This window comes from Lissotriton vulgaris, chromosome 12 (assembly GCF_964263255.1).
Source record: "Lissotriton vulgaris chromosome 12, aLisVul1.2, whole genome shotgun sequence".
NCBI lineage: Eukaryota > Metazoa > Chordata > Amphibia > Caudata > Salamandridae > Lissotriton > Lissotriton vulgaris.
In genome coordinates this window covers 719,178,757-719,195,245 of record NC_141700.1, presented here as the reverse complement: position 1 = coordinate 719,195,245, position 16,489 = coordinate 719,178,757, and the positions used below count along the sequence as shown (strand labels likewise).

Genomic DNA, 16,489 nt, shown 5'->3' with positions numbered 1-16,489 from the left:
TAGTATAATTAATTAATTTGATTCATTTTTTCTCTTCAATCATTACAACTGTGTGTGTTGTTGTTTATTATGTTTGCGTATATTTGACTCCTACAGATATATTTTTTATTTTCTTTGCTAGCATTAAAAGGAAGCCAGTACAACAGCAGAACATAAAATGTATATACCATGGGGCTATCTGGGAGCATACAGGCAAGGCAATCACTTAAGAATAAGAATAATGAATAATATACTACTGCCCTGTACTACTAGTCTAGTACTACTCATCATCAAGTCATCATGATGCATGCATTTCCTTTGTCTCATGAGCCTAAGCGTATATTGGGGATCCTTCCTTCCTGCTCAGAAAAGACGGTTACAACGCGGCTTCATCGGAGCCGCGTTGAGGGAAGGCAGGCGAATTGCCAGTGCAGTAACCGTCTTTTCTGAGCAGGAAGGAAGGATCCCCAATATACGCTTAGGCTCATGAGGTCTTACATTTTAGAACTCTAAGTTCTTTCGCCAACTGGGCGCAACTGCATTCGCTAACACTAAAAACACTGTTAGGAATATTACACATTGTGGTAATTTTGTAAATTTTTAAATACACTTTTACATTCTGCATGTGAGTAAGGGGAGGGTAAGTGCATAACCCTTGTCCTGAAGAAGGAGGCTGTGACCTCCGAAACATGTTGACACTTTTATAGTGGTTTTCGATACCTTAACTCGTAACTACCTAACCACGCCCTGCACTTCTTTTAATAATACCAGCCGGGGATTAAATTAAAAAAAAAATTCCTCCCACGTGCCAGGTATTTTTTAACCTTTCACTTTTTTTCACCTCACCTCACTCACACCTTGGTTCTATACACACACCCCCACACATAGTTCACTTCAAAGTGCTCCTGCGTATCCGCGAGTCGTAGCACGCCGCATCCCGTAGAGGGGTGCGAAGGCCCCGATGATGAAGCATGACACCAAGGGGCCTGTTGGTGTGTGAGGGGCATTTAAACAACACTGTGTGTTTCCCTATCACTTCAGGGATCACTACCACCTTGAGTGGATTCCACTTTGTTTATTTATAAATTCAATTTACACCAATTATTGATCACACATTTGCTGGGGTGGATGTGGTGAAAGCAACACTAACTCAAGTCAGGACAAGGATCTTCTTCTGCTTGCCCACCTATGCTTAGTATTCACAAGTATTTTTCTTTTTACAGAGGAAAATAATCCATCATAATTAACTGCCGGCATCGATTCATCATCCTTCTACTACTAAAAGTTATGCTTGTCCTCTTCAAAGGTCAAGTCAACTTCAGTTTGTAACTTGTACTAGGCTATCCCTGCCTCCAATATGTTTTATTTTACTTTAGCATTGCTTATCATCCTCATGGTTTTTTGTTTGCCAGTCTTCTTGTGTACTGTACTTCTACTACTCGTTCCAGAGTCACATTCAGTTGACAGAATCTCATTTTCTTTCTTTGCAAATGCTACTGTTAGTGTTTACTACTCCTACCACCACCACCATGGCATCTTGGGAAACCAAACCATCATCACAATGCAGCCATTGCTTTGCCTAAGTATAAATAAACATCAATCACAGGTAAGCGAAGAAGTTTGGCGGAGGCATAATTCATAATATATAAATTAATTCATTATTTCACACACCCACACCCTTCAGAGTCCAGTTGCAGACAATAGACTAGGAGTAAAGACTGAAAGTACTAATAGGACATGTCACAAGTGAGGGTACTGCATCTATCTATTGGTCTGTTACACTATCAGGAGTTTATTATCTCAATCAAAAACTGGCTGCAGCCCTGAACCAGCAAAAGAAACCGTGTGGAGTAAAAGAGTAACCTCCCACAAAACATTTACATTGTATGTAAAGTAAGTATGAATAATGGAAAAACCCACAACACCTCACCCACCCCTCTCGCTAACCCCAACCAAAGTACAAAGATAAGAGTCCAGTCCACTGCCCACTCCAATTCCCAATTCCCACCCACCCAAACAATTTTTGAAAAGGGGCAAGGCAACAGGGCTCTAGTGGCGGGTTAGCTGGTTACTCTCCATTTATCCGCTCCTCTAGGTGCACCACCTGGAGGAGCATGTGGTGCTTGAATGCTCTACAGTTGCATCAACGGAGGGGGCAGCAGTTTTCAATGAAGTGCGGCGGTCAGTTGCCAGACCTTTGCACCATACCACTGGGGGGGCCTGGCTGGGGCCTGGGCATTGTAGGAGGCTGCAGCTGCTGCTGCCCTCCTTTGTCAGAGCCATCAGCAGCCGATATTCTGTGTAGATGACCCCCAGCTTCCGGCACCAGACCATGACTGCTGACTCCTTCCTGTTTGGTTGGGAAGGAATAGCTATATCAAGAAAGAAAAAAGATAATTGTAACAATACTCTTAGCAAAACAGCTACAAATAATGAATTGTACACATAGTGGCACAGTAGCACTAGCAAGCACAGTACATAAGCATTTGTGGTATCCTCTCACTTCCTCAGCCTTTAACATTTGTGGGAATTTCAGGCATTACTACTACTAGGGACTATGAAGTAGACAAGTATTTCTCTTTTCTCTCACTTGTTTAGCTAAATTAACTTTGTAGGTATGTCAGCTCAGTCAGCTTGTGCCCTAGAAAGACATACTTGACATACTTGTATCACAGAGTCACTTTATTTGTATTTACTACTGTCTGCAGGTGGGGCAGCTGTAGTCTACAACTACACAATGACCTTATTTTTCTATTATAGCCATATTAATGGCAATTGCTCAATTTCAATTTTACCCTGACTACTACAACAAGGCAGATGATATCTGATCCAAATGATCATTGATTATTTATGGGACGAAGTGAATTGTGTAACCATGCAGCCGATAGGCCACCCATTGTAAGCTGACACACTTGAAAAAGAAATATGTAGGGAGTGGGCCTCGGAATTGGAGGGAGGCGCTTGATAATGTTAGGGTATGGGTACATGCATACACAATATATATGCTGTGCTTGCAAACTACTGAGAGTCAAGGGAGTATTTGGAAATACAACCTTGAATCAAAAACCTTGGGAAAAAACGTCCTTGTTTCTCTTCCCAGCAATATTTCCATATATCATTGCATTGCTCTTCCTGCATTAGATATTTTTAATTCTAATATTATTCTATTCTCCTTCGCTTTGCTACTGTCTCTGGCACAGTTTATTTTTCTTTTGCATTGTCTTCATCCAGTGACAGTCTCCTCCTATGCTTTGATGATTGAATACCACCCAGGCATCCATCCATTCAAAGTAAACATGGCTACCAATCTTCCTTCTCTCAACAAACCTTTCACCAACAACATACAGTTGTAGTGTTATTTTAAACCACCACCCATGCATCCTTCCTTGCTTGCCTTTGATTTGGTCCTATCACACATTCAGTTTCATCCTCCCAGGCAGGCATCCTTTCTTTCACCTTCTACCCATTCTTCAGCCACACATGCATCCGATTCCTATCAGCCACCTATGCATCCGATGCATCCTTCTCTGCATGTCATATATTACATATCTCCCGCCCTACCTCCTTCCATCCTTCTGTCCCTTTTCATTTCATCCATCAAGTTCGTATGACTCTTAATCTTCTTTATAATAAATTCCCAGCTGAGTTGCAGTCAGAAAGAAGAGGCCGTTAGTCATTTAACTCCCGCCGCTAATGCTATTGCTAATGCTATTGCTAATGCTATGTAATGGGTGTCTTCTTCAACCGTTGTTCCCAACAACTTAGGCTCTCTCAACAGTACAGTCTGTACACCATTGCAGCAACTGTGTAACTATTGTCAACAAGTAAGGAATATAAGTACAACTTACCACCTCCCACCACTGCTGCTGGCTCACCACCCCTGCAGCAGCTGCCACATTTGCTCCATCCTGGCTGGAGTTGCCTGCCCAACACTGGTGGTTGGTACGCCTAGAAAAAACATTATGTAGAAAACAAAGGTTCCAGTGGAATAGTACATTTAGCTGCATTGATAATTATTAAGCATACTAGCAATCACAGTAAGGGTTATGGAGGGATGCAGAAGAGAGAGAGCACTCATAACACAATTGTATGTACCTTACTCACGTTTTGTATTTGTATTTGTGCAAAAAAGTGGTACAAGCATGTACTTATATGAAAATTATATACAACAGTTATCCAATTGTGCAAAGTGTCCCAAGTGTATATTATAAAAACCCTCAAAAAGAAATATAACTGTCAATTGGTGAGAATATTTACAGGGTTTCAAAGGGTTATTTTGCAGGACAAGCGACCATTACAGTATAGACTTTTTCAAAGTTTTACAACAACGTATACAATCATAGGTGCTGTGTAAATTATTCGCTTCCTATTGTCGTCGACGGTGTTTCGACCCGTTGGGTGTGGGGTCTCGTCAGGACTTAGGATGTAGGGAACATCTGAGTCTTGAGACAATGCTGAATTGCGTGGGGGTGATAAGTGCCAACCCGCGGTTGAAGGTAGATGTACTTACAGTGAACCCAGTTCACTGGTAATGGGGAAGTGTGTCCTCTCAATGAGGAGATCACAATTAGCGTTTTACTTGCACAGGACCCGCAATGGGGCGAGGCTGGAAGGTGGTGCCAAGGAAGATGACCTTTTGACATAGGCTCGATCGCCTGAGAAGCAGTCTGACATGATCCGACTATTCCAAGTTCACTGGATGAGCCGTCAAAAAACATTAAACATTTTTTAGATGCCATATACGCCTCCCCATATTTAGTGTTTTTCACTAGCAAGATAAAGAAATACAAATTACAATACATACATATACCACATACATCACTTGTACAAACTAGGTACTAGAGTAGAGTAGAGTAGACAGTTGTATGTGATATCCTATAAAAAATAGTAAAATATATGGTTGGGCATCAGTGGCTACAGCTAAAGCTGAATTTGAGTTTTGAAACTTTTTAAAATAAAGAGTGGTCAATTGGGTACGATACAGACAGACTAATAGTAGTACAGAGTCAGAGGCAGTTAGATTGCGAACGACCACCGGCGGCAGATCCTTCTCCTACCTCGCCGCCAAGACCTGGAACACCCTCCCTACCCACATACCGCAGACCCAAGACCTACTCGCCTTCAGAAGACTCCTCAAGACCTGGCTCTTCGAGCAGTAGCAGCACTCCCCTCCCCATAGTGCCTTGAGACTCTCATGGGTAAGTAGCATGCTTTACAAGTACTCTGATTGATTGATTGATTGATTGATTGATAGATTGATGTAAAAAAAAGCAGATACTATAAAAAATATAACTAAGTAGGTAGGTAATGCAGGGATAACAAGAATTTAGAAACAGATAGATCGAAAAAGATTTACAAAAAGAAATAACAGTTCAGAAAAAAATAAGGTGCAGTAAAAGCTAGGGAAATATAATTATTAATATTACCAACAGAATAATTTACTGGGGCCAGCCACTGAGCCCTTGGTAGAGGCGCAATCCTGGCCCTGGGAGTCATTTCCAGCTCCTGTCTCAGACGACCCCGTCATCTTCTTGTCCCTGGATGCTGATCATGTAAGGTATAATAAGGAGACAAAAATTGATTGGTATGAAACAAATAAAACACTTGACCTATCTAATCTGATCGACTAGTAGTAGTATCTTGGACCGTATAGTTATTATTTATTAATCCAGTGTTCTATTCCGATTCCAGGATCCTAAACCTGTAAATACCACCTAGCCTAGCCGTCCTATTCCAGAGACATTGGAAATGAATTGCCTGAAAATATATTTGCTTCTACTAAGTTTTAATCTCCTTCAAAATCATCAATGAATCAACCCCCTTTAATGAGCCAATTGTTCACTAAGGGCCAGATGTAGGTGCGAGATTTTGGCCATTTACCGGCCGGTAACGGCCGAATTCGGCCGTTACCGACCGGTAAATGGCCATGGAGATGTAGGGGGTAAAAAACATGCATTTTCGGTAATTTTACCGAATCGGTAATTTTACCGATTCGGTAAAATTACAGAATCGTTAAAATTACCGATTCTGTATATTTTACCGAATCGGTAAATATACCGGTCGGTAAAATTACCGAAAATGCATGTTTGGTATGTAGGTGCCAATTTTAACATTGACACAGGGCTTTGAAAATCGGTATTTTACCATGCAATACAATTGCATGGTAAAATACCGATTCAGGTGTACATGCACATCTGTGCATGTACACCTGTGCCATGTGGCGCACATACATGCCCTAAGGGCATGTATGTGTGCCACATGGCACACAAGCCTAAAACAGGGGTGCCAGAGGGTGTCAAAGTGACACCCCCTGCATCCTTGCAAAATTCGGTATTTACCGATTCGGTAAATACCGAATCGGTATTTGATATTGAATCCTATGGGCGACAAGGCCCATAGGATTCGATAGCAAATACCGATTCGGTATTTACCGAATCGGTAAATACCGAATTTTAAGGATTCGGTAAAGAATCCAGATGTTGGGACCTACATCCCATTTACCGATTTTGAAATACCGAATCGGTAAGATTCGGTATTTCAAAATCGGTAAATGGGATTTACCTACATCGGGCCCTAAGTCTGCATTTCCGTTTATTTTAGTCCTCAAAAATGCATAGATGGATGCATGCATATTGCATACACCGAACAAACAACAAAAGGTTCTACTGGAGTCTGCAGCACATGACAGAGGACGCGTGACGCCACGGACCGCTAAAAAATGATGTACTAAGTAACTAAACTACCTACCTACCACTACTATCTTATTGACAGGATAAATGAAATGAGTTTCTCTAGCATTACCTAAATTACGAGTGCAAAGTTACAAACAAGTAGGATTAGTAGCGCCGAGCACCTATTTAGTGGCTAGAGGAATATCAATCACATTATAGAAGATTTTTAAATGAAACTTACCTGATGTAAGCAGCAACATTCTTGCTATTTGTGAAAAAATAATATTCCCAATAACACAGAACAGAACACACAATACTACTATAATTAGCTAATCACCAAGCCCCATGACCTCAACATCAAGCAGGTCCAGCAGGTCCTGCTCCTGGTCCAAGATGTCGGACCACCGGTGAGTCAGCTGGTTGTGGGTGCGCCGGACCTCAGAGTAGCAAATCATTGTTCAGTGCACCCTCGCTCACTGGCGATGACGCTCCTAGGTAGCATAGCCATAGCCAGGTCTGCCACCTGCTGCCAGGGTTAATGGGAGGTGGTGCTGTACAAAAAAAACAAGGGTGGCCACCTCCAACTCTGAGAACAGGTGCCATCTCCCGCAAGGAAGGTGGCTCTTGGCCGCACTAGCCGTGGCCTTCCCCTTCTTGCTAGCCTTAGCCATGGTTCTAAAACCGGCAGAAAAGAAAATGTAGAAGTAAAAACTAAAGTTAGGAAAAGAAGAAAGTAAAAAAAAAAGCAAGTAATAGAAAAACAGTACAAAAACGCAGTAAAAGTAGAAATAAAATTCAAAGTATACACTTAGGGAGAGAGAAGGAAAGATAATAAATGATAAGATGAGAAAAACAGTGTAAGAAACAAAGGATTGAAAATATTGAAGATGGATAAAAACAGCACCCAGAACCATGCAAACTGTAGAAAAACAAGATGCCCGTGCCCATTGGTGACTACGTGGTGAAGTTCGCACAATATTTCCCCCCGAACACGCAATCTGCATTGCCAAACGTCAGAAACCTCTTGCCAGCATGCGTAAAAAGCAACTGTGCATGCTCGCGGACGTCCGTGTAGCATTGCAGAGTTTTTTTACCCCTTTGCGTAGGTTCACGTAGCACATCTACGCACACTCCACCAGGCCATAATTTGGAATATATAAGGAAGTGAAAATTGAACAGAGACACTACTAGGAGTTAAGTAGACCTGGCAGCAAGGAATGCATTTCAGGTTAATCATCATTATTGAGATTGGAGGGAATACATGCCTCTTCAAATGGTAGATGATGACACTTTTGACATTATATATATTATAGGTTTATTGTACTTTTGTTAATAAAGAGAGAAAAGTAGGTGGACTACCTCATCATACACACTGTGGAATAGAAGGGTTTTACAATAGACTCACATTTCTGACTCCCATATTTGGATTATAAATTATTGCCACGTCCTATCCTACAAATCATAAAATGGTGATATGAGTTCTCACGTACTATGCGTATATGGACATGCTCATGATAAAGTGAAGTAGATGTAATTGTAAAGAGATTTGGAAGATGGGTTTCCACATGTTCACATTCAATAATGTTAATGGACAACAGCACTATGCCACAGGTACAGTGGGCTGGATTATAGAGGCACACTGCAAATCAGAATGGTGTTGTTTATTGGGTCTTTTAGCCCTGAAGAAGTCACAGGTTAATCCTGACATGACTTAATGAAGATTGAAAATAAAAAAAATAAAAAACATATTGATTGAATTTGCATTAAAATACCCCAATCAATGGTATTTTGCACAGAAAGTGTGTGCTCAGGGTAAAGGTTGAATAATATTAGGACTCTTTTTGAGCACTGCAAGATTTCACTGTCTAGGAATATTCAGACATGATATACAGTGAGCGCCCAATCAGTCACTCATCCCAAATTTACCCCCTCAGACTCTTAAAGTATTGAAGTTCTTAACGCCAAATTAGTCTAAAACTAAACCGTAATATGAGAAATAAATACTGTTATGAGGTCCTGTTGGTAGTTGACAGATGGGGCAGTTTTCTGTTACTGCACTGTGAGTGATAGAAGGGAGAATGACGCTCTCTATGGTTGTAAATGTTTGGCTCCAAAAGTTGGTTGGTAATTTGAAAACACATGAAGTAGTGCCTCATCAATTTGTACGTAGTTGGTGGAGTAGAGAAGAAAGTGAATAATCTTCTAGAATAAAGACTTTGCGTTGCTTCTATTTTTCACCTACTCCTCTATGCATCTTCATTTCCAACCTAGAGACACCTACACTATATTGAGTCAGTTTGTGATGGGTATGCCCAGACGTGGGTCCCGTGCTCACTACGCCACGGGAGTCAAGCTATCCTAGCTGATGACGGCTGATAGCCAGAAACCGGTCCTAGGATGCTTGATTCCGGTCCAGGGAAGACATGGCTTGGCAGTTCAGGCTGGACTGTTCCCATTAGACACAGGATCAAGACTGATTTGCATATGGCCATGTCTGAACTGGGGTGGCGTGGTGAGCAAAATAACGATGGATTAAACCCAGATCTGTGACTGGGGGTGAATGTTTTGCCAATGTGCAAAATTCCCTCCATCACCTTGTGTGTTTTTTAGTATTTTTTTATTCTCAGTATGTACACTGCAAGGTTGTACCCTTTTGTTTTAATAATGTGGCCCATACCCACTAGTATCAAAGTTTGTCTTTCCTCCATTCTTTAAGCCAGTCTTGAAGCGGAAAATTAGATGGGTATTAATATTTCTGTTGTATTTTATGTTTAAGAAGGACATACATGTAGCCAATTTTTATTAGATGAGAGCTGAACTTTATTCAGCTTCCTTATGCTTGAAGGGAACAGATATCAGCCATGTTCTTGTCTGTTTGAATAGTAACTTTATGTGAACCATCAGAATCGGTTTCTAAATGTAAAACATTTTTTTTCTGCTGGGGTTCTGTAAAATTCAAAATCTTGGATCAAAGTATTCCCCAATACCTTACTGCCATACAGTAGGTTTGGCCCAGTGAGTTGACCATGAAGTAATAACCAGATTCCCCAACAATAGTTGATCTTATAACAAAGTGCATGAATTGCTTTCTGAAGGACTTCCATGGCTTGTGTAAAGTTCCCTGATTCAGTGAAAGTTATTCTTGGAGATATATGAATATATTCCTAGATTGCATTATATACAAATAATAAGACCAAAATGCCCAGTTGAGATAGAGCTTTATGAGACTTGGAAAAGCAAGCCAATATTTCCCCATGTGTAGCTTCTTGGAATACAGTGGTTTGTTACTGGATGGAATGTGTTGAGATGATCAACTATGAATTTAGACACACACGATGTTGGCTTCAATGTAACATGCAGGATATACCACAAACGTGCATTCAAGCTGAAAAACACATTAAATTGACCTTACTAAAGGTGGGTGAAGATTACACTAAGTCAGTACAGTCTGACATATTTGAGAAGCTAAGGTTGATTTTGGTGCTCAGAATTTTTTTATTTTTGTGACCAAATTCCTTCTAGGCATAGCCAAACTTGAAGTGTGGAGCGGGGAAGGTGATAGAGGGTGGGACTTAAGGAGGCCTTGGGTGATGGCAGCAGAGGGTGAGACTAGCATGATCCAGGAATTTGCTGCCACAAAGGACATTTGAAGTTGTCCTTATTAAAACAAAATCATTGTGAGCATTGAACGTAAAGGTTTTATTTTTAAACAAGTCTTTTTGAGAATTCAACCTTCCAAAGCTTGCAAGGTTTCCCTTACACTGATTGAGTTGTTGCCAGAGCTTGTACAGAGTTGAACTTTAGGAATTTGTAAATGAATCTAATCAGAACTGATAAAAATGTATCATTTTGGAGCCAGTTACAGAGCACCATTGTACTCTGACAATTCCTTTTAAAAACGGAGATGGCATCAATCCACTTTAAGGGTATCTTTAGAGACCTGATACTACTTGAGTGAATTGTTTTTCAGGGTTACTATTTGTGTGCCTGTATAATCTAATTACATATATTTATGTTGTGATGGTTGTGCCAAAAACAGATTAACACACAAGATAAACTAGAAATTCAAAAAATGAAAAGTTACAAATTGTGTGTAAAACATCCAGTTTGTTAATTGGGTACCGTGTTATAATTCAAGCAGTGCTCTACCTGTGCCTTCAGGGAGTTCCACAGTGAGGTATCCCTCAATCCAGCGGTAGCCGGGGAAGTGGTAGATCTTTCCTGTAGGAGATTCCACAGTAACTTGACTACAAAACCAGCTGTCCTCAGGGAAGAAGGAAAAGGGCTCTTTGTGAAGGCGGATGAGTTGGATATCCCCCAAGTCCTTTTTTTCATGGATGTGGTACACGTCGGTCTGAAAATCAAAAAAACCAACAGCATTGTTTTATTGTAAAATTTTCTATTTAGATATACCTGCCACCAGGACATTTAAATATCAACAAGAATGACATTGCTCAATTTCCTCTATCTGACTAATTTTATGTTACAATAGGTAGAAAAATAAGCAATTTGTTTGCTAATTAATTTAATTCTTCCCAAAAGCAAACAATTGTAAAACATTTTCACGATTACAAGTACATCATCTCTAACAAGTGTTGTTAGATTAGGCACCCATGCAAGAAATTCCACTTATATCTCAGAACGTGATTCCCAAGACATTGTTTTGCAGTCTCAGTTGCTAATTTTATGTACTGAATAGAAATTCCATTTGCCCCAGTAGTCCTAAGGGGTCCAGTGTCCAACCAAATGATGCAAAAGGATCCAGTAAAAGCCATCCAGTAACTGAATAGCAACAATTTTCCCAAGAGAGAAAGTAAAGTTATTTGAAGTGTTGGGTTGTTAACCCAACAACCACTAAAATGGTTTGATTTTGTAGACTCTTTTTAAAAATTGTGACACTGGCAGTTTGCAGCAGACCATTTCACATTCCAGAGCAATACTATGAAGGATTTTATTTCACAGAAAACCGTTGTCAATATTTTGGTCAATTTAGTACACAAAGCACAGTTGCTGGTGAGAATAGCAAAGGGCAATACCCTTTCCGCGGCTAGGGCGACTGACTCTGGAATCTGGGGATCCCGGTTCGATCCCTGGCACCGGCGGCAGATTAGCCCAGCACCATGTGACTCTGGGCAACAGCTTGCTTAATCTTCCTGACGGCCCCCAGCGGCTAGAGACCCTTGCGGGTGATTGTGCGCTTTACAAATGTGGATTTATTATTATTTTTATCAAGGCAAATACTTCATGGCAGATCTAAAGATATGCTTCCACTTGTAGGTTACCTACATTTTTATAGCCCTTATTTGGGAGGGAGCAAAAAGGCAATTTCAAACATGTCACAAGGTCTCTTTCTTACTACCCCTTGTTTTTAGTCTAAATTTGCCAGGTTTTTGCTGGAACCTTTAAAAGCAATTGGTAGATTCATAGAAAAAAAACAAAGCCTCACAGGCATGTGTGAAAAGATACAAAAACACCAAACGGACCCATGGGTCTGATATGAGAAAGAGTGCTGGGATATCCTTTTTACAGGATGGTTTCCTTCACCCACCAGAAGGTGGCATGCTTCATCATAGGGCAACCTCCTTGCAGTACGAACCTAGTCATAATGCGGGCTACAACCCCTTCTCTGAGAGGGAGGAATTCAGGGATGTTTTATCTGTGTCAGTGTCAGAAGAGAGGCATCCTAAAACCTATAAGGGAGCAAGGTGTGGTGATGGAAATAAATGAAATATATAAGTGAGCTAAAACTAACGCAGCACAACGTCATAAAACACTTTAATAGGGCATCTGGAGGTTATGATTAAAAGCAAAGGACTATGTCTGGGGGTTATTAAAAAAGTAATAGAACAGTATATATACATTTATATCTCTAAAATCCTAATTTCAGGACACAGGGGATTTTTTACGGAAGATTCAGAAAGTAGCATGGAGGGAGGAATTGGATGCTGGCCCTGGATGTCACATCCCTCTACACAAGCATCAAGCACGAGGATGGTATACGTGTAGTCCGTCATTATCTATCACAAAGACCTCATCAGTTTAAAGACCATAGTGAAATGTTATTGCAAATGCTGGATCATTGTCTTTAAAACAATAATTTCATGTTTAATAATCTGTTATACCAACAGCTACGGGGTGTGGCAATGGGGGCCAGTTTCTACCTAAGCTGCGCCTGTTTGCACATGGGTTGCTGGGAGGAACTGGTCCTCGAGAGAACACAATCCTCAATAAAAGCATAATTGTCTGGCTGCAATATATAGACAATTTATTTGTGGTATGGAATGGCACCAGGGAACAGGCTGAAGCTTTTGTAACCCAAATCAATATCAATGACCTGAATCTTCACTTCACAGTTACCATGGGTCAGTCTTCCATCACTTTCCTTGACACAGAGGTGTACATTAAGAACAACAACATTGAAACTAGACTGTCTACGATCTTACATGCAGGCAGTGCTCACCCGGCACATTTAATCATCAGTATCCCCTACGGAGAAATGCTCCGCCTCAGGAGGGTGTGTAGCAATGAATATGATTTAAAACAGGCACAACAAGCTAGCAAACTCAGGTTCAGTGAGAGAGGATACACTGAGCATACCATTGACAGTGCCGTCACTAAATCTGAGACACAGCAGACATGAACTCCTTGACGAACACAAGGTAACTGAACACACAGAAGCCCAAGCAATAGCAACCAAAGAATTGCAAGGGGGTAATAAACGCAACCCATTCAGAATCATTACCTGCTTCAGCAGACAACATTCTAATCTTTATAAGATTATGAATAGAAACTGGCCAACTGTACTAAGTGACCCACTCATAGGCCCAACCCGACCCCGCAAAATCTCTATCACATACAGTAAGGCTCCCTCTATGGCACTAGTCCAGAGACTATTGAGAAAACAACTTAGCTCCAGACCAATAGTAGTTTTTACAAATGTAAACCCTGCAAGTCATGCGCCCATGGAGTGAGCATGAAAACGTACAGCGATCCATTCAGTAACAGGGAACACAAAATTAGCAAAGTCTTAACCTGCAAAACTGAATATGTGGTATACGTGCTTATTTGTCCTTGTGGACTTAAGTATGTAGGTAGTACCAAGCATACCGTACATAAACGCATATTGCAGCACCTTCATGCCATAGCCAACCAGGATAACACCTAACCAGTGGCTAGACATTTTAGGGAGGTCTATCATAGCAACCACAGTGGTCTGAAATATTGTGTCATCGATGCAGTTACATTCAGCAGGAAGGGCGGTGACAGAGAATCTAAGCTATGGAGGTTAGAGACACAGTATATTCTCCAACTAGATTCTAAGACCCCCGGTGGCCTCAACATAACTGAAGATTTGCACACTTGCTTGGGTTAAGCCACGGTTTCCTTATTACACCATGATAACGTCAGGTGTTGTATTAAGTCAGTGTATGTTCCACCAGTAGGGATGAATGCCTGGGAGTATAACAAGATCTGATGAGAAATAACCTTCTATTTTGCCCTGGCTGGTACTGTTTTTTTAGATATTTATAGATGAAATGTAAAGACTTTTCATAGTATTTATATATCTATTTATTTATCTATATATTTATTAAATGTATATACATTTATACACATACTTATATATTTTTACATTTATATATTAACCAACCACTAACACAACATGATAAGTCTTCTCTTGAGTGTTGTTATTAATTTTTCTGATGTACTATAAGCTGGGTATTCTATGGGCATCAATTTGCAGCTTCCACCTAACATAACGCAGGTCATGCCACCAGTACAAGTCCCCGAGGTAACCTTATGAGTGGGTTAAATGATACATACAAGTTACCAAAGTGCCAAACTAGTGTACATATGAGATACCTTTGAGAGCTATAAACCTTGTTTTACGAGTATGAGTGACAACAATTTATAGTTTATCTACATTCTAATTTTGAATCTTTTGAGAAATGACACAAGATCGTAGTAAGATAAGTTTAACCATGCCATTTGGAATCACGTTATTTGCAGTTTCCAAACACTGTGATTTAATTCCACGACATTTATGCATACCAATGTGGAAATAAGCAATGAAGTTTACGCTTCTATAACCATTAGAAGATGGCTGACAGTTTTGTTGTTGTAATAGTCCACTTTCGATGTTATTCACTTTTACATTGCACGTCAGGATAAAGTTTTGTTTAAATGTCTGAATACCGATAAAGAATCCACCTGTGACCAAGGCGGTATCCACAGAAACGTGTTGGGTTTATGTTAGTTTGATGCTTCAATAAATCTTTCATGCTCTATGGAATAGTGCATTTTCATTGGAAGGAGTGCATGCGTACTTGTATATATATATATTTTAAAAGATCATGATAATAAAATAATGAAACACATATAAACAGGGTTCTGGAATCTTTGCTGTTGCTACCATCTGGGAGAATGTGTCCAGGATCTTATAAACGTAATGCTATGTGAAGCACTTCGACAGTTATATGCATGCTCATCCTATACCAAAAATTGTGTTAGCCCCTTTGCTGTGGCGCGAATTCGGCCACAGCGTGAGGGGAGCGAGCGCAGCGCTCCCTTACTCATGACGGCTCCATACCATCATGAGTCACGGGCAACGTGTGCTCATGACGGCGTGGAGCCGTCATGACCCAGCTCACTCACTTATCTGCCCGCACAGGCGGGGAATTAGTGCCGCGTGGGCAGAGCGGAAGTTGGATGACGTCGTCCATGCCATCATGAGCACACAGCACCCGTGGCTCATGACGGCGAGAAGCTGTCATGAGCACCAAAGCGGTTAACTGGTGGTGTATACCTAAACTCTTGTGGAGAGAAATTGTTGTGTATCTCAACCAGTGTGTAGATTTTGAAGTGTCGAAATCTACAAAACTCCAATCGTGAACTGATGCTGTATGCCTGATCTCATATGGAGAGAAATAATTTTGTATTTCAACTGGTGTGCAGATTTTGGAGTACCTAAGTCTTTAAAACTCCAGTCGTGGACAGTTTCTTAGTAAAACGTAGATAACTATTACTGTCAGCTACTCTTAATGGACTCACTATGAAACACAGTGTTGCGAAGCCCATCCCAGCATTAAATCACTGATGATCCCAACATTTCTGCTTTGTTTTATGTTTTCCTGTATGTTTATGGTGTTTGAAGGCCCCATAGCAAATATTTATAAGAGCTAAGTGATCAGGTCTCCAATCAAAGGGCATAAGGCGGCGCCACCATTATTTTATTAGTCCTGCCCCTCTTGATTAGGAATTTGAAACCAACATTTTATTAGATGTATAGGTTGACTTTTAAACCTTTACGCTCATTTCTTCACTTTGAAGGTCATCTGTTTACATAATGTGTGTATGTTGTACTATGAGGCAATATGACCATCAAGATATTAAAGCCCCATTTGTTCTCAAAAATTGGACCTGGTTGCTACTGCGAGTGAGTGTTGCGCTGATGTCAAGGTGCCACACATTTTTCTGTAATTACCGGTAAGCCACTTTACTGTTGGTTTAGCCAACCTGATGCTATATATGACTTATTACAGATTTTGATATGAAATATAATTGAATCATTATCTTGATTATGATCTGAAAAGAGTGCTTTCTAATAACTGTGAGTGCTAATTTAAACAGAGAGGGAGAGGATGTAGCCTTACGGCTAGAGCGGTCGACCTCGAAGATAGGGAACCGGGTTCAAGTCTCTGCAACATCCTGTGATTCTGGGCAAATCACTTAATCTCCCTGTGCCTAAAAAAATATGAATGTGTCCATCTGTAATGAAACTGGTGCTCATGTAAAGCTCTCTGATACCTGATATCTTCGGGTCTAGTTTGCGCTATATGAAA

At 40.6% G+C, this 16,489-nt stretch overlaps 1 protein-coding gene across 1 annotated transcript in view; it reads right to left on the bottom strand.

Annotated features, from left to right (window-relative positions):
• Nucleotides 1-16,489, bottom strand: part of LOC147678114 (hydroperoxide isomerase ALOXE3-like) — a 156,896-nt gene that overhangs the window by 103,161 nt on the left and 37,246 nt on the right. Inside the window, exon 2 of the mRNA XM_086945978.1 lies at nucleotides 10,800-11,004. Within this exon, the coding sequence (XP_086802104.1) occupies nucleotides 10,800-11,004 (205 nt within the window). The remainder of the gene's footprint in view (nucleotides 1-10,799; nucleotides 11,005-16,489) is intronic.